The sequence below is a fragment of the Artemia sp. Qi Xiang Cuo genome, chromosome 2 (genome assembly GCF_049724085.1).
Source record: "Artemia sp. Qi Xiang Cuo chromosome 2, ASM4972408v1, whole genome shotgun sequence".
Classification (NCBI taxonomy): domain Eukaryota; kingdom Metazoa; phylum Arthropoda; class Branchiopoda; order Anostraca; family Artemiidae; genus Artemia; species Artemia sp. Qi Xiang Cuo.
In genome coordinates, this window is record NC_142795.1 from 47318975 (window position 1) to 47341554 (window position 22580).

The 22580-nt window shown below is 33.9% G+C and overlaps 1 protein-coding gene across 3 annotated transcripts in view; it reads right to left on the minus strand.

Moving 5' to 3' along the window:
• Positions 1–2355: 2355 nt before the first annotated feature.
• Positions 2356–22580, minus strand: part of LOC148955291 (uncharacterized) — a 69836-nt gene continuing 49611 nt past the window's right edge. For all 3 annotated transcript variants that reach the window (XM_089101345.1, XM_089101334.1, XM_089101339.1), the window contains exons 9-10: positions 8895–9479; positions 2356–6489 (exon numbers count right to left, since the gene is read on the minus strand). In XM_089101345.1, coding sequence (XP_088957471.1) covers positions 2636–6489; positions 8895–9479 — 4439 coding nt within the window. In that variant the 3' untranslated portion in view covers positions 2356–2635. The remainder of the gene's footprint in view (positions 6490–8894; positions 9480–22580) is intronic.

Here is a 22580-nt window from a genome sequence, read left to right on the forward strand (position 1 = left end):
TTTAAAGAATCAAAAAAGACCTAAGCTTAATCTAGTCCCCCCATGCCCTTTTTCCTCAAACCCATCTGATAGAAATTTTGAGATAGCAATTTTGTTAAAAATAGTTCAAACATCAGACAATAAAAACTCCGAGGTTGACACAAACCCATTTTTTAACTTTGATATTGTTACTTTGGTATCAGTTTTGATACTTTGATGAATATTTTATTTTTTTTTTTAAGTTTGATTTTGAAATAAGTAATTTTAAAAAACTTGAAATTTTTTGCAATCAAAAACTAACAAAAATTAATTAAAAAAAAAAAACGTTCCGAAAAATAAGTTTTTCAAAGAAAGTAAAGGCCATTTTAAAATTAAGCTCAGCAGATAGAAATACCTTTTAAAATTCAAACTCAAAACGACCAGAAATTACTATTAAAGAATAAATGAAACCCAAAACGAACCGAAACTAAATAAACAATTATAGCAAAAACATACAACAAGTAATAATATAAATGAATAAATAGATCTTAAAGCGAGTAATGCTTAAATTGAATATGAATATCAAGCTTAAAACAAAAAAAAACAGTATATTTTCCTACTGAAGTATAATGAAACTTAAAACGAGCAGAAATTAAATAAATAATCAATGCAAACAAGCATACAATAGATATTAATGAAAATTAATAAATAAATCTTAAAACGAGTGAAACTTAAATTGAATATGCAAATCAAGCTTGAAACGAACAAAAATCACCACAAACAAGAGTTTGGGTATGACCCCCTTCTCTCACTGTAAGTCAAAACCTACTGGGTCATTGGCGCTTTACTGAAAACTATATACGTCTTGAACAGTCTTGGAAAGTATAAACAACATCAAATTGAATGTTTGAAAGGTGTATGAATTGTTGTTTTAAATGATATTAATTGTTGAAAGATCCATCAGTTCAAGAATTTATTTTACTGTAATTGTATTTTTATTTTCAATGCTGTAAGAACTGGAAAATAAAATATTTATAATATAATCCGTTTTCACTAAAGCGCCAATGACGCAGTAGGCTTTTGGTTTTTATTTACAGTTAGGAAAGGAGACAGTATCCAAACAATTGTTTGTAGGGAAAAACTATATTCGTCTTTAACAACTTTAAAAAGAGCTAACAATTAAACTGAATATTTGATGTATAATGATATTAATTGCTGAAAGCTAATCAGTTCAAAATTTTACTGAAATTTTATTGTTTATTTTCAATATTAAGTACAAAAGAAAATATTTGTCATAAAGTTAGTTTTCAGTAAAGCGCCAATGACGCAGTAGGTTTTAGACTTTTACAGTGAGAGAAGGAGGTCATACCCAAACTCTGGTTTGTGGTGATTTTTTTTCGTTTCAAGCTTGATTTGCATATTCAATTTAAATTTCACTCGTTTTAAAATTTATTTATTAATTCACATTTATATTATTACTTGGTGTATGTTTTTGCTATGATTGTTTATTTAATTTCTGTTCGTTTTGGGTTTCATTTATTCTTTAATAGTAATTTTTGGTCGTTTTGAGTTTGAATTTTAACAGGTATTTGTATATGTTGAGCTTAAGCATACAATGACCTTTACTTTTCTTTGAAAAACTTATTTTTCGGAAAGTTTTTTTTTAAATTAATTTAATGCAACAAAGAATGATTTTACATTCAAACATGCAAAACAAGCAACTTGCTGCTGAAAGTGACGTCTTCAAGCCAAAGTGACACCTGCCTTTCTTCAGAAGCGAAGGGTTTCGGATAGATCGTCTAGTAATTTTACAGAATTTATCGCATCTTCAAAGAAGGCTCATCACTAATGTTGTTTTCCAAGGCCAGGGTTGCAATTTAAAGTCGTTATAATAAAATAAAGTGTGTACTGAAAAACCATTTTCAGGCAAAATTAAACCTTAATAAGGCACGTCTTGAAGACCCTCAGGATACATGAAACTTAGTGAGTGATTTTAAAAAGGCAAAGCTCCTGGGTTACATTCTCTAGTAAACAAATAGTTGATATCCAATGGAAGCATATTTATATTTGAGAGGTTATGATGGACAATTTTGACAAAGATTTCTGGCACACATTGATTGTGCAAATTTAAAAAACAAATGTAATCCAATAGTCCAAACCACATGGGAGTAACTTTCCTCTCTAACTAGCACAAACTATTTCGTATGTTAATTCTATCTGGAGCTTGTGATGCTGTACGCAAGCAACCTTTCTAAGAGACGAAGAAAGCACTTTCAGGAAAAAAAGTTTTATTGTATAAAACTTTAATTTTTATTAATTTAATTAAAAACAAAAGTTTTTAAACAAAATATTTTTTATTTCATTGTCTTAAATCTTTATATTTAAACAAAAGCTTTTCTGTCTTCTTGCTTTGCTTTAATAAGCTAAAAAAAAATAATAAAAAAAATGTAAGGTGTAGTAACTACTCAATGGTTGACGACGTTTAATTACGGTCATTCAGTTTTCGACCAAAAAGCACAATACTAAGTGAATTAAATACGTTTCTCTGTTCACATTCAAATATATTGCGGATTTTGAGTAAGTAAATATAAAAAAAGCAAACAATACTGGGAATATAAATACATAAAATAGCAATAGAATAATACTTTCGAAAGATAAAATGGACTTCTAAAACTCTTTAACTATACAAAAAGTCATACAAATCCCCTGTTCCTTCCTTTCTCGGTTTTGTGGGTGGCACTTCTTCTGAATTGTAATTATTCATGCTTTTGTTAGGTACAGAATTACTATCAAATAGCTCAGCGTTAGTCACAGATAAGTTCATAAGAGCTTTCCTCTTTTCTGGAGGAATAGAGGGATCGCTGCTTAATATTTCAAATTGATTTTTCAAGTCAGCAAAAATATTAGAGTGGCTACTATCGTTTTTTCTACACTGAACAGATTCACATTTGACGTCGTCCACTTGAGGAAGTTCCCCTTCAGAACCACAAACTATCTTAGAAGGGGGCACAGGAGTTTCACTAACAAGTGCGTTTTCATGCGAAAGACCTTTCAAGGTTTCTTTCACGACGTCTCTTGGGCAAAAACTTTCAACCACTACATCTCTGGACGACAAACGAGAAAGAATCTTTTTCAGAGGAGATGGTAGTGACATACTATCGATGCATGTTTCGGAAGATTCAACAGTGTGCTTGACATTTTTTATCTGCTCGGTATCATTAACTTTGGATTTACACTTTTCGAGGTCCACTTTGCGGCTGGAACCTTGAAAGATTTTGTACTTTCTGGAGGGTAAACGATTATAACTCGTTTTGTTCGTTAGATTAGAGTTCCAATTAGGCACATGAATGTCACCTTGCAAGCGTAACTTTTGCGCCGAAGACTCAACTTCAGCTCCTCGAATATCAACGATCTTAAATGAAGGTTGAATTAGTCTATCACATGTATAATTGAGATTCAAATTTACTTTGGAGGTCGAACTGGAAGGTGGGACATTTTTTCGCTTCGACGCCATCCTTTTTTGATAAACGGTCATATAGCTACCCCTATTAGATGTCAAGGCAGAACTTATCTTTTTCACTTTAATGAAATCGCCTTTCTTTTTGCTAATACTAATTCTAAATGGAGTAGAAGTCATTAATGGCTTTGCACTTGCCGTCAATTCCCTGCTTTTACTTTTAGAATTAAAAGTCATGTTCTTTGAAACTAAGCTCTCATTTCCATGGCTATCATAGTCAATATAAAGGCGACGAGACGTCTCAGGATCCGAATCCTCTGAGAAAGTTTTATCTTTCTTCATCGAAATATTTTCTTGAAGTTCCCTTTGCATTACTGACTGCAACTCTTTAGGATTATCTTCTCTTAAAACGGAAGGGATATCACTCATCTGAGAGTCATACAGTGCTTGTGGTTCTCTGTAAAAAGCAGGAGATTGGACTTCAATTGATGAAAGACCACTTCCAGTCAGATTCTCTTGATAGCGATTTCTTCCATACAATAATTTTTTAGGCGTTGGATTTTCGACTGGCAAAAATATATGTCGCAATCGTTTAGGACAGAAATACTCATATTCAAAGGTTTTTTTGGAATGCAGATTTCTGGGATCTACTAGATTAAAACTAGGAAGTTGCTCAAGAGGAATTTCAATGATACCCGGAAACAAAGTCATCTGCATTGGAAACTTATCATCCTTTAGGTGACGAGATGGCTTGGTATCTGAAGACAGTAATTTATCCACTAATAGTGAAGGAACATCTGAGTGCTGAAAAACTTTAGATGATGATATCTCCTCTGGCTTATCTATGGCAGAGGTTACGTCACCCAAGTTTGAAACACACTCGGAACTTTCTTCTATTAAGGTTTTACATTCAGAAGCTAATGTTTTAGATTGGCAATTCTGACTTTCATCGTGTTTATATGAACTATTGTTTTTAGACGTATTAACAATATATTGACTTTTACTGCTTAAAACAGAAATCTGGTTGGGGTCTTCAGTGTGCCATAAATCTGTACAAAACGAGGAATTATAAGAGGATGAAAAGTCGTCTGAAAAAGATAAAACAGGTGATGTCTGCGATTGGAGAGTAGTAGATTTTCGACCAGCTGATTTTGTCACAGACTTTTCCTCTTTTCTTCTACAACTATCATTATCTTTGTGGACCCGAGTCCTTTTCTTATTATTTTTCTTTGGAGACACATCATTCTTTATAGCGTCCGATTCACAATTTGTATGCTCAAATTGCGCATTTGAACCTGTAGGTTCAGCTTCTGGCACGTCGATTGAGCTAGCTTTGGATACTGGAAAGTCAACAGAATCTGCAGACCCCAAGAAACCCTGAAATCCTGCTTTTCTATTGGCTTCACACAGATCCAAGTCTCTACCAACTTTGTCACGGCGGCAAACTTTACTTCTGAGAACATTTGGCGGTGCGTTTAAATCTAATTCCACAAATTCCTCTTTACGTGAACGGGATCTAGTGGTTCGCTTACAGGCAAGCTCCGTTTTCTGTTCCACCTTTTCTTTACCTTCTTCTTTGGTATTTCTGGAACAATCCAATTCATCCACAATCATATCTATAGGTGAAACATGAAGGGTAAACAATGTTTTTTCATCTACTTCAACACCACTACATGATTCTTTTTTTGTCGGTTTAACTTTTTCAGTTAGGTCCTCTGTAGCGATTTCTGATGTACATTTTAACATTCTCTGTTTCTTACTTTTCTCGTTTGCTTTAGTTTCTCCTTTCCTTTTACGTTTCTCCTTCGGTCTCGGACTAGACTTTGAATCTACTTTGTTTTTCTGGCCAGAGCTTACTTTGTCATAGACTAACTCATCTTGCTTTTGACGCAGAAAAGTATTTTCTGAAAGTTGTTTCGGTTCATTCTGTCTAGTTCTTAAGGCAGAAATAGTTTCTTTTCTCATTTGAACACCATGCTTAGCCTGGCTATTTTGGACAAATTTTTCAGGCTCTTCACTTTTGTCACTCTTGCTAGAAATAAATTCTGAGCATCCATTAACAGGTCTGTCCTTTTCAAGCTCAGTACCAATATTAATCAGAGCATTCTCAGCTGAGTCAATAGAGTCATTCCTAAAAGGAATAAGTTCACTTCCATCATCAATATTTTTCTCACTTGATGATACGTAATAATTACTCAAGAGCACCTGTGTAGGGCTGATATTGCAGGCAAACGTGTCATGTTTTAGCTCTGATAATCTTGGAGTGTTTAATGTGCACCCCATCGTTCCCTTAGAATCAGGAGTTTCTTGGAGCAATCTTGGAGTTGCAGGGGGGCCTTCAAGAAAAGGACTCTCTGATGACAGTGGTAAATAAGAGAAGCCTTTGGTGAGTGATAACTGAAAAGGGCTTGAAGATTCAGAAGAAAATGTATATTTTCCTGGTGTTGCTGGAATTGAATCATTGCTATCTTTTGACGGGGTTTTAAAGTCACTAGGGTCAAATGTATGTGTCGCTAAAGTCACGGGACCTGAGTTGACTTTTTCTCGATTCACTAACGGCTCAGAAAAAGTTGGCTGGTTTTCTCCATTCATTGGCAGGCTTCGACTTTGTTGCGGTTCAGTAATACCGACAGACGAAGAGCTATCCCTTGACTTCTCATTGGCTATACTGTTTAAAGCAAACACAAGAGGAACTTGTTCAGCTACATTACAAAGTTTGTTATGAGATGAACTGGCCACTTTGTCTTCAACTAGTAGCGGCAATGTGGGCTGGGCTGATTCTTTAACTGCTACGATAGACACATTATCACAGTTCCTAATTACTTCTATTTCACCCGAAGAAGCACATGAGGCAGCACATTTGCTCCCTTCTTCTTCTTCACTTAATTCTTCACTGCATTTTAACTCATCATCTTGTTTTAAAGGGGTTTGTAAAGAATCTTCGATTTGTTGGGCACACTTAATGGTTGAATCTGTTATTTCCTTCGATTTGTTCTCGTCATTTTCCGATGTAGAAACGTTAGCGTCATAAGAGTTCCGCATCTTCGAAATCGCCTTTTGCTTCTTGTTACTTTCTAAAAGTAAACAGAAAGGTAAAAAAGAAATAGATGCTAGATGTATAAAAGATACGTAAAGAGTTAAAAAACAGCTCATTTTAAAATATTACGAAAATCTAGATCAAATTTCTTATTCTATTTGAATATTGACAGAAGCAAAACCATTTGCAGCCCTTTAATAGCTTACACCCTCTTTGATGCCTTATACATGCCTAGTTTTTTACTCTGTAGATGAATCTGTATATTGAGTCAAGATAAATACTCACATCGTTCTTTTGTCTTTTATATTTCATTATATACTTAAAATAATATATAATATACTGTAAATCTTGGTTTTATAAATAAAAAATATAATTGTGTTTATATTAGTGATGTTCATATTTTCACCAATTCTGATGCCAACTAGACTTAAAAATCCCAGTTCTGGTTATCAGGGGTATGATGTCACTCCTCTGACAATGCTAATTTTTCACTGTTTTAAGTTTAATTACTGTTCCTTTATTTTTGAACACTAAGGTTTGAAATCGTTAAAAAAGAGCAAAAAAAACCTCAAAGCTTTTACTTCCGATAACCTTGAAACAAAAACAGATCAACATTTAAATCAATACATATAAATCCGTTTCTATTGTACGGTTATCGGAGGGGAAATAAAAAAGTTGTGAGGTTTTCTTTCCTCTTATGAAAATTTAAAATTATAGAGATACGTCTTTTTGATACCTGGCTCACCAAATGAGCGATAAGCACCGAAACACACTTTAAATTAGTGCAAAATCAGCTTCTACAAAAATTGCGAGAAACATTTCTTCATCTCTCCATTTTTAGCAACGATTAAACATTGGACGTTGAAAGCGAACAAGCTTTCAACGAACATCTGTATTAGGCCAACCTTTGCAGTTTATTGAAACCCATTATAAATGAGAAGATGTATCTAATTTCATCTTGGCTTTCCTCTGTACATGTTGTTAATTTTATTTTTGATTGCACTGCTTTTTTCAGGCTTATTACTTAATATTGATTTTTTTTTTCATGAAAATTTTAAATTTATTCTTGTTTCGATTTGGTCCTTACGAGAAATATCACTGAAATAAATCCTATATTGTTTTCTATCCAGAAAACAGCTTCAGAACATCGCCTTAAATATTAGAGTATCAAGATCGAGATGTCGCCTAAAACTCCTTCTACTTTAATTCTCCAACAGTGATCACAAAACACTTTTGTTTTAGAAATGTCAAAGTTCCCTTTGTATTTCTGTATGAAGGGGTTGAGTTTACTTCAGTTTCTTTTCTTATTTTACAAGACAGCCGAAATAAGATTTATAAGCATATTGCGGCAAGGGTTTTCTATTCTTCAAATATGTAAATAAAGAACACAGATAAACAATATGGGTTCATTATGGTTCTTAATGCGTAAAATTTCGCCAGCTAGTCTTTGAGTTAGGTACTGGAAGAAGAATTATGTTGGGCAGTGTATCCGACAGCCGAACTAGACAGTAGATGAGCCTCTTCAAATAGGACCAGTGGGTAAAGAGGCAGTATATATTTTTCTAACATTTAACATTTTAACATTTATATATTCTAGAAATGAATATTCTAACATTATTAACATTCATTAACAATTAACATTAACATTCAATTAACATATTCTAACATTTTAGAAATGTTAAAGTTCCCTTTGTATTTCTGTATGAAGGGGTTGAGTTTAATTTAGTTTCTTTTCTTATTTTACAAGACAGCCGAAATGAGATTTATAAGCATATAAATGGTAAATAGGTGGGTAAAAAGGCAGTATATATTTTTCTAACTCCAGCTTTCCACCTACGCAAGTGGACTGAAGACCTTTATGCAGAAAGGTAGGATAAGAAAACGCGTGGGTGAAGTCTATAAGTCATCTTTTCTTTAATAAGTCATATGTCAAATCTAAATAAAAATAGGCCTATGTAAATGCAAAAAATTTGAATTAAAATCAAGCTGGTGGACTGTGATGAAAAAGTTAAGAGCCATGGCTAATTGGAAAAAAAGCCAAGACAGATAGTCTGAGTGAGAGGCAAAGCTGGAATAAGCCATTTTCAAAATAGTACAAAAATGATGTCATTTCACTTGTTGATAAATAGTCTAGCATACATGCATCCTAGGGCGGTACTAAGGTATAAAGTCATGGAATAAGGGTAATTCAATAGTCTATAAGCCATTTGAAGGCTCATAGTTTTGCATCTAGAGATCGAATCTAATGATTAAGCCTGAATTAGACACTTACTAATTCAGGAAATTAGTTTTAAGATGAAATGGAAGTGATTGGGGCGAATATTAAAAGTATTTTTAAACCATTACATTAAACATAAAGTAAACTCAATATTAGACGGAGAATTTATTTCGCTTCTTCAACTGCAGTTTAGAAGTCAGGAGCCTAATAATTAAACAACTTACTCTTCGTAATCTTGTCTTGCTTTTTCTTTTTGGCTTCAAGTTTTTGGTCTTTAGTAGAAATAGGCTTCTTTTTCTTCTTCTTTCTTGCTGCTGTATTGACAAGTTCCTCTTCTGGAATTTTGATTAGAGAACGGAGTCCTTCATCCCAAGTTTTCTTCACCGTTACTGGGGATGGAAATGCTGGTTTATCAGCAGGGAACTGTTCTTCTTTCTCATTTTCGGTTGTACCTTTCAATGGTGAATCACCAAAATGCAATGTTCGAACATGGTTACTAGGTTTTTTCACCAGCACTGGAACAATCCGCCGAAACTTTTTCTTTGCCAAGACTTCTTTTGGCTGATGACTCTCCACAGTATTTTGCGGTAGTAAAAGAGGAACTGAAGCTGACTTTTGATCAGCTATTTTTAGCTCTATAATCGATGACTGACTGTCTCTTTCATCTTCTCCTTCACTGCTCTTCTCTTTTTCATTCCTCAGTTGTGACTTCGGTGAATCTTCTCTTTGATATAAAGCTGCTGGATCAAGTTCTATTTGTTTATTGGCTTCTATCATAGCCATATCGATGCTAGTCCAAAAATCTGAAACTAAGATAAACAAAGCATAATCATCAATGATATTTCATTGTCACTTAACAAAAATCCAATGAAATTGACATGGTACTACGATTTTTAAAGGTCAGAGCATAACTAGAGTAGCTCCTTATTCTTATAATTTCTAGCCAGTTAAACCACTCTTTAGATTTGCCTCAAAAACTTAAAATATTAGCACTTCGTAAACCTATTAATTGATCAATTTTTTTTTTATTATATTTGATATTTGGCAATATATTTATTATTTGTCATTATACTAGCTTAAAGTAAAAGGTAAGAAAAGAGATAGGAGAAAATATCATATATACAATAAATCACCGGCTTTTAATACCCTCCTTCTACTCACTTTACTCGCTACGGTCAACAGCTTAGGCAACCCTTACACGGTTGTCTTCACGACGTCACACTTCCAGTTTTTTCTTCATATTTTTCAGATTTTCAGAATCTATTTGCCCCCTCCCCCCAATCAGAATTTTCTGGGTTTTAAATTTTTTGCCCCTTAGCATATCGTTGATAGAGGCTCCACTATTAAAATTTCAACTGGATCAGAGACAAAAAGTGCCAAACCTTGGACCTTTACCTTCTCCATCGAATAAACTCTAAGTCATTAAGACCCATGGAGAATACTCCCGAAAATTCAAGTCGATCACCCCGGCCACTCCTGAGATTAGGACCGTATCCATGATTTTTGTTCAAGGGGAGGGGGTTACACAAAAAAAAAAATTAAAAAGCGTATCAAAATTTGTTTATATGCATTTTTGGTACGTTTTAATGAGTCGGACAAGCATTTCAGGAGGGGGGGGGGAGTTAAACCCCCTGGACATGGCATTGGTTGAGATAACACATTTTTTGCACGTACGTTGTCTTGATTGTGATGGTTAAAGAGAAATCATACGTCTATGTTACTCATCAAGTTTTTAGAATAAATATTCCAAATGCTTTATGATTAGCTTTCTAATTATTACGCAAATCCCACGCCTTTGAAGGGGCTAGACCCTAAGGCTTCACTTAAGTTGTGTAGCTGATATTATACTGATGGGCTTTCATTCAAAGCTAATTCGGGTAGAAATCTGAACATGATAGCTGTAAAATCCTCTCCAATGAAGTTGGACAAATAAAGTTGGCTAAATTTTACTTTATGCAACAATACACACATAAAAGATACCATCTTCAATAGAGCAATATTTTGGGTCAAATCAAGTCTAAAATATTGTACCACAGCTGCTGATAACATCAACAATTTATATTAGTTTATCTTCTTTATAGATATTTCAAATTTTTGTAATATCTTCAGACATTGCAAAATAATATATTTATATTTCATGCTCCCTTTTTTCCAGTAATTTTAGTGTCTGATAATCAATTTAGTAAATATATGACCTATCGGGAATACTGCAGTCTTATAATCAATTGTACCACAAAATGGACTGCATCATAAAGAGAAAGAATTAAAGAGGAATATGTGAACAGGACATAAATTCAAACAGAAAAGAACAAATTAACTTAAGTGCTCTGAGTTGCCGCTAGTCTACCCTTAACGGCTAGAAAATGTAGTGCAAATACACGGATTTATTTTCCAACAGACTCAACCTTAGAAATCACTTGGAACTTAAACTTGGTCGAATTTCTGTAGAGTATATAAAATTATTGATTCGTGTTATTAGTAAAGTCTCTAATTGATTAAAATTATTCTAAAGACTTTAGTGGGACAGACGTTTCTCATTGTTATAAACTAAACACACATCTTAAACTCGGATGTAGCCGTGGTCAATTAACCTACTCAAAACACGGTATTATATCATATTGAGGTTTTCCACGGAGGCGGGGGGGGGGTTGTTCAGGGGCTATTTTTTAATGGAAGGGAGAATTTGTTTTGGCGGAGAAGCTTTCACATGGGGAAATTTTTTTAAGTACTTTTCAATTAGAAAATATGATCGCTATTAATATGCTCAGGGAAGTTCCCGGAGGCGTGGGGAATATTTGCGCGGGGGAGACTTCTGGAATTATTTCCCGTGGTGGGGGGTTTTCCGACATAGGGTAATCTCCCGATGAGGAATTTTTAAGGGGGATTTTCCTTGATTTTTTTTTTTTAGATCACAGCAACGCGTGATAAATTAAGCTAGTTATTTTATTAACTATTTTAGAGAGTTTTTTCCTCCATACTAGCTTCTCAATCTTGACCTGTCTAGCTTGACTTATTGTATTTTAAGTAGAGTCTCAATTCTATGCGAAGAGCATAGAACAAAGAGCAAGGAGACACCAGCCAAAAAATTGATAATAATAATTCAACTGAAGTGAATTAAGTAATATTCTGAGAGGAATCGAACTTCCTTTGTCGATTTAATTGTGCACAAGTAAAAAAAAACGCAAGCAATACATTAATTATAATGAAATATAAGGACCTGTAGGACTAATCATTAATGTCTCAGAATTTTTGAAGGAGGCACGGTCCCAGGTAGTTTAATCCCCACTAAAAAAAACACTAAAAAAAATGAAATTTAAGGTGACCTTTTGGTAACAAAACTTTTAAAGTTTTGCTATATTGAAGCCAGTGATTATGTAGTAAAATAAGATTTCAGATATGAGCAACATAACCAAAATCCATTCTGAATGTGCAATGGGGTTCAAACTACTCTTTAATGCTTCAATATATTCTCTAGTAAGCATTCCGAAAAAACATTCAAGAAATCATCTAATTCAACCATGAAAAGAAATATAATTCCAAATTTGGTCATTTTTTAAACAATCCTTTGGGGAACAGAAAAAATATGAATAATACGAAAAATACAGGAAATTAGGGGGAAACTGGCCACTTATTTCCAGAAAATTATATTCGATTCGTATTACCAACTTGTTGTATCAAGAAATCGTTTAATTCCTAAACCCAACCCCTCCTACTTCACCCTATCCAGTTTAAGAGTTCTGCTTTAACCACTTCCAAAAGAATACAAAAAAATATCAAGCTGCATATTCGTCAAATATCACACCCGGCCTATGAAAAAAGGCTGGGTAAGATTCAATTTGCTTCTGTTCTAAATGACAACTAAAAATTTGTTTATCTGACTTGAAAATTGCGCTTAAAATAAAGAAAAACTTTTCGTTTATGCACAGGTAAAAAGGTGTTATCACTCTTTTTTTTATATTAATCTAAAATACCTACCAAAGATAAAAAAAAACTTTTTTCAAAAGAAAAAATTCTCAAGGAAGACTTCCGGGAATTTTCCTTTTAATAAGATAATACTAGTCAGATTTCAAATGATGGCGTCACTTGGTCATTTCGCTTGACAAAACTTATCGTCCTTTATCAGAACTTACCTCTAGATATCCAGCACCTAGATAAGGCTTTTATAAGAGTTAAATTACAAAATTGTTTTTATAGGACAAAATGAACCAAAAACCTAATGCTAGAAAAGGAAAATTTAAACGAGATATTTTTTTTTCAAAAACGTATATGGTAATTTCAGGAATTTTTAACTGAGTCTGTTGAAAACTGCTAGTATTATGGAATGCAAATGTTTGCACAGAAAAAAAAACTAGTAAAGAACATACGTTAATGATTTTATTTGAAAACATTAAATGGCATTATTTAGGTATCTGCCCTCAGGTGCTTGCCTCCTCTTGGGAAGGGAAGCCATCCTTCTAGCCTTCGTTTGTCTTCCTAATTAGAAAAGGAAATGAATAGGCCGTTTTTTCTGTTATGTAAAGTGTAATATTGTATGTGTATTTCATAATGAATAAATCTTATCTTATATTTAGTTTCAAGTCATAGGGAGGCAAATCATCAATTTCAGTTGAATTAAGAAACTCTGTCGTGAGTTCGATTCCTCCTTCCCACTTATACTTTGCAGAGTCTAAAATATGACGTTCCTTATTCAACTTAATTTCCTGAAACACCTATTTTAAGCAATAGCATAATTATCGTGTATTCTTTTTTTGGAGTCATTTGGGGGTGTCACAAAGCATTGCAGCCAAAATTTAGTTTCAAATTTGCTCTCTCCCAAATGAATCCGAGGACGTAGCAATACCATGCTGATAAGTTCGAACTAAATGGTAGTTAAGAGTCATGATTGAGTTTTTCTAGTGATTTAACCAATAGCAAAAAGCTGCAGCAGAAATACCTGCTACTAAAGCAGCCACAAGAAAAAATAAATTGGGTTTTTCCTCGGTCCCATTGTTTTCATTTGACAAGTTAGTTGGTTTGTTCAGTAATTCGGAATTATTCATTATATTGTCTCTACTATTTAAATTACTTTCCTCGGTTATTAACTTTGTGTTTTCTTTATTTTTGGCTCCGCTTAATGTAATTTCACTGTCATCTTTTACCTTTTTCTCTTCGGTCTCAACTTTACTTACTTGTTCAATTTCGTCCTTACTTTTTTCTTCCTGTGTCTCATTTTTCACCGGTTCTAGGTTTTCTTCTTCTTGTTCTTCAGTTTAGTACTTATTCATTATGCAGTCATTAATGTTTAAATTATCTTCCTCGGTCTTTATTAACTCTGTGTTTTCTTTATTTTTGACTTCGCTTAATGTAATTTTACTATCATCACTGGCCTGTTTTTCTTCGGTCTCAACTTTACTTTCTTGTTTAATTTCGTCCTTGCTTTTTTCTTCCTCTGTCTCAGTTTTGAACTTGTTCATTATTTTGTCACTAAAGTTTAAATTACCTTCCTCGGTCTCTATTAACTCTTCATTTTCTTTATTTTTGGCTTCGCTTAATGTAATTTCACTGTTACATTTTACCTTTTTCTCTTTGGTCTCAACTTTACTAACTTGTTCACATTCGTCCTTGTTTTTTTCTTCCTGTGATTCATTTTTCACCGGTTCTGGGTTTTCTTCTTCTTGTTCTTCAGTTTCGGACTTATTCATTATGCTTTTAATGTTTAAATTACCTTCCTCGATCTTTACTAACTCTGCATTTTCTTTATTTTTGGCTTCGCTTAATGTAATTTCACTATCATCATTGGCCTGTTTCTCTTCGGTCTCAACTTTACTTTCTTGTTTAATTTCGTCCTTGCTTTTTTCTTCCTCTGTCTCAGTTTTAACTAGTTCTGGGTTTCGTTCCCCTTGTTCTTCAGTTTTGAACTTGTTCATTATTTGGCCACTAATGCTTAAATTACCTTCCTCGGTCTTTATTAACTCTTCATTTTCTTTATTTTTGACTTCGCTTAATGTAATTTCACTGTCATCATTGGCCTGTTTATTTTCGGTCTCAACTTGACTTTCTTGTTTAATTTCGTTCTCGCCCTTTTCTTCCTCTGTCTCAGTTTCTACTAATTCTGGGTTTCCTTCCCCCTGTTCCTCAGTTTCGCTCCTATTATCTTTACTTCCTTCGTTTTTGTCACTCTTTACGCGTTCAAAATTTTCTTCTCTATCCTTGTAAAGAACAAAGATGGGCTTCTTTACTTGGGCTTCTTGTTTGATATCTTTCAGCAGTATTTCATTATCCACTTCTTCTTCCATAGTCGTTGAGGAGCCAATAGACGACAATGACATATTGTCATTTTCGGGTGTTTCTTCTGCATTATAATCGAGTTCTTCCACCTTAATGTGAAGTTTGGCGACAAGTCTTTGTGATCTATTCTTTTTTATATCAATGATGAATTTACCTGTTTTTAATTCCCCCTTTTTAATTATTCCATTGCCATGTCGTAACCTCTTTTTATAATCCCTAGCATATTTATTTTCTCTTTCATCCGAAAGTTAACCTCAATCAATTCATATTCGTTCGCTTTGAAATTAGCTTCATGATTCCAGATGGGCTTGAGGTCATTCCCCACTTTGTCGGTGGAGTAATTTTTACCATTGTATGACATTTTAACATAAAGTATAGGGTTCGGGTTTCTTTCAAAAACAGCCGGTTCTAAAACGGAGTGTTCTACAGTTAGTCGGATAAACATCATTTGAATATTTTTAAACAATTTAACCTAAAAGACAAAACCGTTACCTCAATAGAGTTTACCTCTCTCGGCGTTAAATTGATTTAAAAGAAAATAATGTAAGGTAAATATTTTTTGTCATATATCGATTCATTTTCAAGCTCCAGGGTTATTTTTGAGATTATTATATTCTAATAGTGGTAGATATTTCTTTTTATGAAGGTCAAACATGGCTCTGATATATTGGTTATCATCAGACATCAGTAACATACTCAGATTTTTATCTGCGTATCTTATTTGTATATTTGTTTCGTATTATGAACCTAATGGAGACAGAATATTGCTCTGATATGGAGTATATGCTAATTGTTACTCTAACAGAACCAAATATGGCTCTAGAATTGACCCAAATCAAGCATATGATGATTTATTTTACGATGAGCTAGAACTCGTTCTTAATTATTAAGGATAGTTAAGTGGCCTATACATGTTAGTATGGGCAAGAGTTCGTTCTTTATTATATTTATTTTTAATTACAAAAGTGACTAGATGTTGCAATTTCCTTTAAAATGAGCTATTATACAGCTCTCTATGATTTTCCAGTGCCCAGCTAGCTGAGGAGAAAAATCAAGCGGAAAGAAAAAAATATCCCGTTTGTGGAGAATAACGTGGTAAAAGTCTATTTTCTTGATTTTCAAGCCAATATATTTTCTTTGTTATTCAAGCCAAAGGGCGGTAAGTTTCCTTTATAGAGGATTCGGACAAGGCGGTTATAATGGTGTACTTTTTGTTTTGATCTGACTCTTTTTTTAGGAGTTGTGGGGTTTTATATTTATTGACATTGGATGTGATCGTCTATTACTAGGTTGCTAGCTACCGCTGCAACCCGGATTATCATAAACGTTATCGATCCTTTATGTAAAATTCTCTTACAACGCCATGCCTAATTTAGTATAGCCAAGAGGTCGTTCTTTATTATAAGGCCTATATAATTTAGTATAGGCAACAGGTCGTTCTTTATTATAAATCTAGTAAGGTTTCAGACAAGGTAGTTCTAATGATGTACTTTTGTTTTGATCTGACTCTATTTTTAGGAGTTTTGGGTTTTTATATTCCTTAGCATTGGACTGATCGTCTCTTACTAGGTTGCTAGCTACCGCTGCAAACCGGATTCACATATATATTATTTATGAGAGGCAGCCTGGCCGAGTGGTCCAAGGCACTGGTGTTAGCCACCAGTCTCTTCAGAGGCGTGGGTTCAAATCTTGCCGCTGGTATACGATTATGTTTGAAAGACTGCAGTGTGAAAAGACATCAAAAATGCAGTTTTTGGTGGAAAAATTTATTTTCTTTTAGAAATAATGTATTTTAGTTACTATAGATTTTTAACCCAATTAATTTCCTTTAAAATGAGCCATTGAACAACTCTCTACGATGTTCCAGTGCCAAGCTATCTGTGGAAAAGAAAAAAAGAAAAAAAGAAAAAAAAAAATATCATGTTTAGGCAGAATGTTGTAGTAGCTGCCACTTTTCTTGATTTTCAAGCCAATATATTTCCCTTCCTGTTCAAGCCAAGGTGCTGAAAGTTTCCTATACAGGGGTTTCGGACAAGGCGGTTCTAATGGTGTACTTTTGAATTTGATCTGACTCCTTTTTTAGGAACTATGGGTTTTTATATTTCTTAACATTGGACGTGATCGTCTCTTACTAGGTTGCTAGCTACCGCTGCAACCCGGGTTACAAACAGGAAAAAGCCTACGGCTTTTTCTTCTTTGAAATAGTAAGAGACGAACCACAAGTAACTACCCCTGGAACCACCATATATCAGATACTATGCATGACCGATCGTTCTTTACTGTAAACTTTTTTTTAGGAACTATGGGTTTTTATATTTCTTAACATTGGACGTGATCGTCTCTTACTAGGTTGCTAGCTACCGCTGCAACCCGGATTGCTAGCTACCGCTGCAACCCGGATAATATGAAATTATAATCTGATTTTAGTTACTATGGGCTGGAAGTTTGTTCTTTACTGTAATGTTCCAGTGCAAAGCTATCTCTCGATAACAAGAATGAAAAAAATATCCCGCTTAGGCAGAATGTTGTAGTAGCTACCACTTTTCTTGATTTTCAAGCCAATATATTTCCCTTGCTGTTCAAGCCAAATGACAGAAAGTTTCCTATACAGGGGTTTCGGAGAAGCCAGTTCTAATGGTGTACTTTTTGTTTTGATCTGACTCCTTTTTTAGGAACTATGGGTTTTTACATTTCTTAACATCTGTGGAAAAGAAGATAGCCAAGCTATCTGTGGAAAAGAAGAAAAAAAAATATCCCGTTTAGGCAGAATGTTGTAGTAGCTGCCACTTTTCTTGATTTTCAAGCCAATATATTTCCCTTGTTGTTCAAGCCAAGGGAAAGTAAGTTTCCTATGCAGGGGTTTCGGACAAGGCGGTTCTAATGGTGTACTTTTTGTTTTGACCTGACTCTTTTTTTAGGAGTTGGGGGTTTTTATATTTCTTAACATTGGACGTGATCGTCTCTTACTAGGTTGCTAGCTACCGCTGCAACCCGGATAAACAGTAATTATAATAACTTTATATTCGTTCTTTATTATAATTATGTAAGACTACCGCTGCAACCTGGATATGCATGATTACAAACAGGAAAAAGCCTACGGCTTTTTCTTCTTTGAAATAGTAAGAGACGAACCTCAAAGCATCAAGTAGCTAACTAAGTTCAATGTTTTCAATGGTTTAAATTCCAATGATCGTCTTTTAGTGTAACTTTTATTACTTCCGTTAATATGGGTTAAATTTCGTTTCTTAGTCTAAATGCCCAGCTAGCTGAGAAGACAAAAAAACGGAAAGAAAAAAAGATGCCGCATGTGGAGAATATCGTGGTTAAAGTCAATTTATTTTGATTTTAAAGACAATATATTTTTCTTGTTATTCAAGCCAAGGGACAGTAAGTTTGCTATTTAGAGGTTTTGGACAAGGCGGTTCTAATTATGTACTTCTTGCTTTGATCTAAATCTTTTTTCAGGAGTTATGGGCTACTTTAGTTTTTACTATGGGGCCTGATCGTCTCTTACTAGGTTGCTAGCTACCGCTGCAACCAGGATCTTCCAATGCTCGTCTTTTAATATAACTATGGACTAAAGTTCTTTCTTTAATGTAATCTCACTAGGTTGCTAACTACCGCTGCAACTCGGATATAAGGGAGAGTTCCTCTTTTCTATTATAATACGGTGCAACCCGGATCTTCAGTTACTACGGGCTACAGATTGGTCTTTACTGTAAACTTTTAATCTAAAAAAATATAAATACTGTAATCTTAGCTATAGTGAAGTTGCGTATAAAAGTTAGTAGAGGGAAGAGTTCGATCTTTATTATAACTATAGATTTTTAACCCAATTAATTTCCTTTAAAATGAGCTATTGAACAACCCTCTACGATGTTCCAGTGCCAAGCTATCTGTGGAAAAGAGAAAAAGAAAAAAAAAGAAAAAATATCCCGTTTAGGCAGAATGTTGTAGTAGCTGCCACTTTTCTTGATTTTCAAGCCAATATATTTCCCTTGCTGTTCAAGCCAAGGGACAGAAAGTTTCCTATACAGGGGTTTCGGACAAGGCGGTTCTAATGGTGTACTTTTTGTTTTGATCTGACTCCTTTGTTAGGAACTATGGGTTTTTATCTTTCTTAACATTGGACGTGATCGTCTCTTACTAGGTTGCTAGCTACCGCTGCAACCCGGATCAAATGTTACCGCTGTTATACGATTATGTTTGAAAGACTGCAGTGTGAAAAGACATCAAAAATCCAGATTTTGGTGGAAAAATTTATTCTCTTTTAGAAATAATTTATTTTGGTTACTATAGATTTTTAACCCAATTAATTTCATTTAAAATGAGCCATTGAACAACTCTCTACGATGTTCCAGTTCCAAGCTATCTGTGGAAAAGAAAGAAAGAAAAAAAAAGATGCCATTTAGGCATAATGCTGTAGTAGCTGCCACTTTTCTTGATTTTCAAGCCAAATATTTCCCTTGCTGTTCTAGCCAAGGAACAGAAAGTTTACTATTAAGGGGTTTCGGACAAGGCGGTTCTAATGGTGTACTTTTTGTTTTGATCTGACTCCTTTGTTAGGAACTATGGGTTTTTATATTTCTTAACATTGGACGTGATCGTCTCTTACTAGGTTGCTAGCTACCGCTGCAACCCGGACTATACTATAGTTAAGTGGCCTATATAATTTAGTATAGGCAAGAGGTCGTTCTTTATTACATGTATGCCATACCGTAGAGAAGCAACTTTTAAAAGAAATTTGCTTCAAGTCATCTTGTCAATAGATTATGTCAGTTGATACCGTCGTTCTTTACTATAAACTACTTTAGATACTCTTGACTGACATTTATCTTTTATGTAATGTTCTTTACTAGGATTCAGCCATCTCTACAGCCATGACACTGATGGAAATTACATAATCCCTATTTATGTTTCAGATAACATAGGCTAGGTGTCGTTCTTTATAATAAAATCACAAACAGGAAAAATCCTATGGCTTTTTCTTATTTGGAATCATAAAAGACGAACTTCGAAGAGTCAGGCAGGTAACTAAGTCTAATGTTTGCCATGGTTTGTTCTTTAGTAGGTTTCAATCATCTCTGCAGCCATGATACTGATGAAAATTATATAATCCCTATTTACTTTTCAGTTAACATGGGCTAGATGTCGTTCTTTACTATAAATTTTAATTACAAAAGGTTTTTAATCCCATTAATTTCCTTTAAAATGAGCCATTGAACAACTCTCTACGATGTTCCAGTGCCAAGATATCTGTGGAATTACTAACCTATATCCGGGTTGCAGCGGTAGCTAGCAACCTAGTAAGAGACGATCACCTCCAATGTCAAGAAATATAAAACCCCCCAACTCCTAAAAAAAGAGTCAGATCAAAACAAAAAGTACACCATTAGAACCGCCTTGTCCGAATCCTCTATAAAGGAAACTTACCTCCCTTTGGCTTGAATAACAAAGAAAATATATTGGCTTGAAAATCAAGAAAATTGACTTTTACCACGTTATTCTCCACAAACGGGATATTTTTTTCTTTCCGCTTTTTCTTTCTGCTCAGCTAGCTGGGCACTGGAAAATCATAGAGAGCTGTATAATAGCTCATTTTAAAGGAAATTGCAACATCTAGTCACTTTTGTATTTAAAAATAAAATACTTTTTAAAGTAGAATCAATTTTGTCAAAAAAATTGCATTTTTGATGTATTTTCATACTGCAGTCTTTTCAAAGATATTTGAATTTTGAAGCAATAAAACAGTCCATGTAATGAACTCTATAGTAATAATAGCTACTTGTCTCAATAGTAACCGAAACTCCTGGAACCAAAATTTTCTTTTTTGGCTTAATCGCTAAAATTATTATGTAAACTGCAAAAATATTTATGATGCCTAATCAGTAATAGTAATTTTTTAATTTAAACAACAAAAATACATGAAAATTCTAAAATTAGTTTTGCTTTTTGTCTCCTGGAAGAAATTTTTTTTTCATCTCAGTTCAAATTTATTATTGTATCCTGTAATTTATAATAAAGATCGAACTCTTCCCTATACTAACTTGCATACGCAACTTCACTATAGTTAAGATTACAGTATTTATATTATGCATCATTATAAATTATAAAAGGTTCAAATGTTCGAAGATTATAGAGTTAAAAATTTTCCCACCCCGGGAATCGAACCCGAGCCTGTTAAATGAAAGTTAACTATCCTAGCCACTAGACCATATTGAACCATAAAGAAGTATGATTTAAGAGCCATATGCGTATTATTATTTCACCATACCAATTATAATAAGGCCAAAACAAAATCGTCGACTTGCAACCTTACTTTTGACACATTAGTTAAATCTTCATCAGGCTTAAAAAATGTTTTGCTAGTTTTACATGAAAGAACGAACCTTAGTCCATCTGGGTTGCAGCGGTAGCTAGCAACCTAGTAAGAGACGATCACGTCCAATGTTAAGAAAAATAAAAACCCATAGTTCCTAACAAAGGAGTCAGACCAAAACAAAAAGTACACCATTAGAACCGCCTTGTCCGAAACCCCTGTATAGGAAACTTTCTGTCCCTTGGCTTGAACAGCAAGGGAAATATATTGGCTTGAAAATCATGAAAATTGACTTTAACCACGTTATTCTCCCCAAACGGGATATTTTTTCTCTTTTCTTTTTTCTTTTCCACAGATAGCTTGGCACTGGAACATCGTAGAGGGTTGTTCAATAGCTCATTTTAAAGGAAATTAATTGGATTAAAAATCTATAGTAAATAAAAAAAATTATTTCTAAAAGAGAATAAATTTTTCCACCAAAAACTGCATTTTTGATGTCTTCACACTGCAGTCTTTCAAACATAATCGTATACCTTATAAATAAGTGGCGTATAAAATTTAGTATAGGCTGGAGGTCGTTCTTTATTATAAGCAGTTGCCAATCCATACCTTGGAAGCTTTTCATTAAACTGACAACATTTCTTTTGGATATTACTATGAAGCTTTGCCAAGGAATTTCTAGCCGACTTTTCAACAGCATCCGCTCTTTCAAAGAGAATTTTAATCTGTAATTTTGAATACTTTTCGTGATCCTGGTAAAACATGCGTAAAATGTTTCTCAATTTACGAAGATCAGCCTGCATTTTTGCCATCTTCTTGTATTTCTGAATGTAATTTTTCCCTTTGTCCTTATGCGTTCTTCGGTACAACCTCGCAGAGAATTTAATTTTTTCATTATAGCTTTTGTCACCCCAGTATCTACCCATTATTCTGGTAGCAACTTTTTCTTATGTTTGTTTCGGTAATCTTCATCATTATCATACCGTTCCCTGCTCTTTTGTCTAGCCTGCTCAATTGTTGCTTCTCTATAAAGTTTATCATTGTGATAACGCTCCTTGATCTTTTGTCTAGCCTGCTCAATTCTTGCTTCTCTGTAATGTTCATCATTACCATACCGTTCCTTGATCTTTTGTTTGGCTGTCTCAATTTTTTCTTGTCTATCAACTTAATAATAGTTATAACTAAAAATTATGTTTTCTAGAGAAATCTCAAAAGTAGATTCAAGATATAGATTCTCATTTTGATAAATATCATTGATCTTGTGTTTAGCCTGCTCAATTCTTGCTTCTCTGTAATGTTCATCATTACCATACCGTTCCTTGAT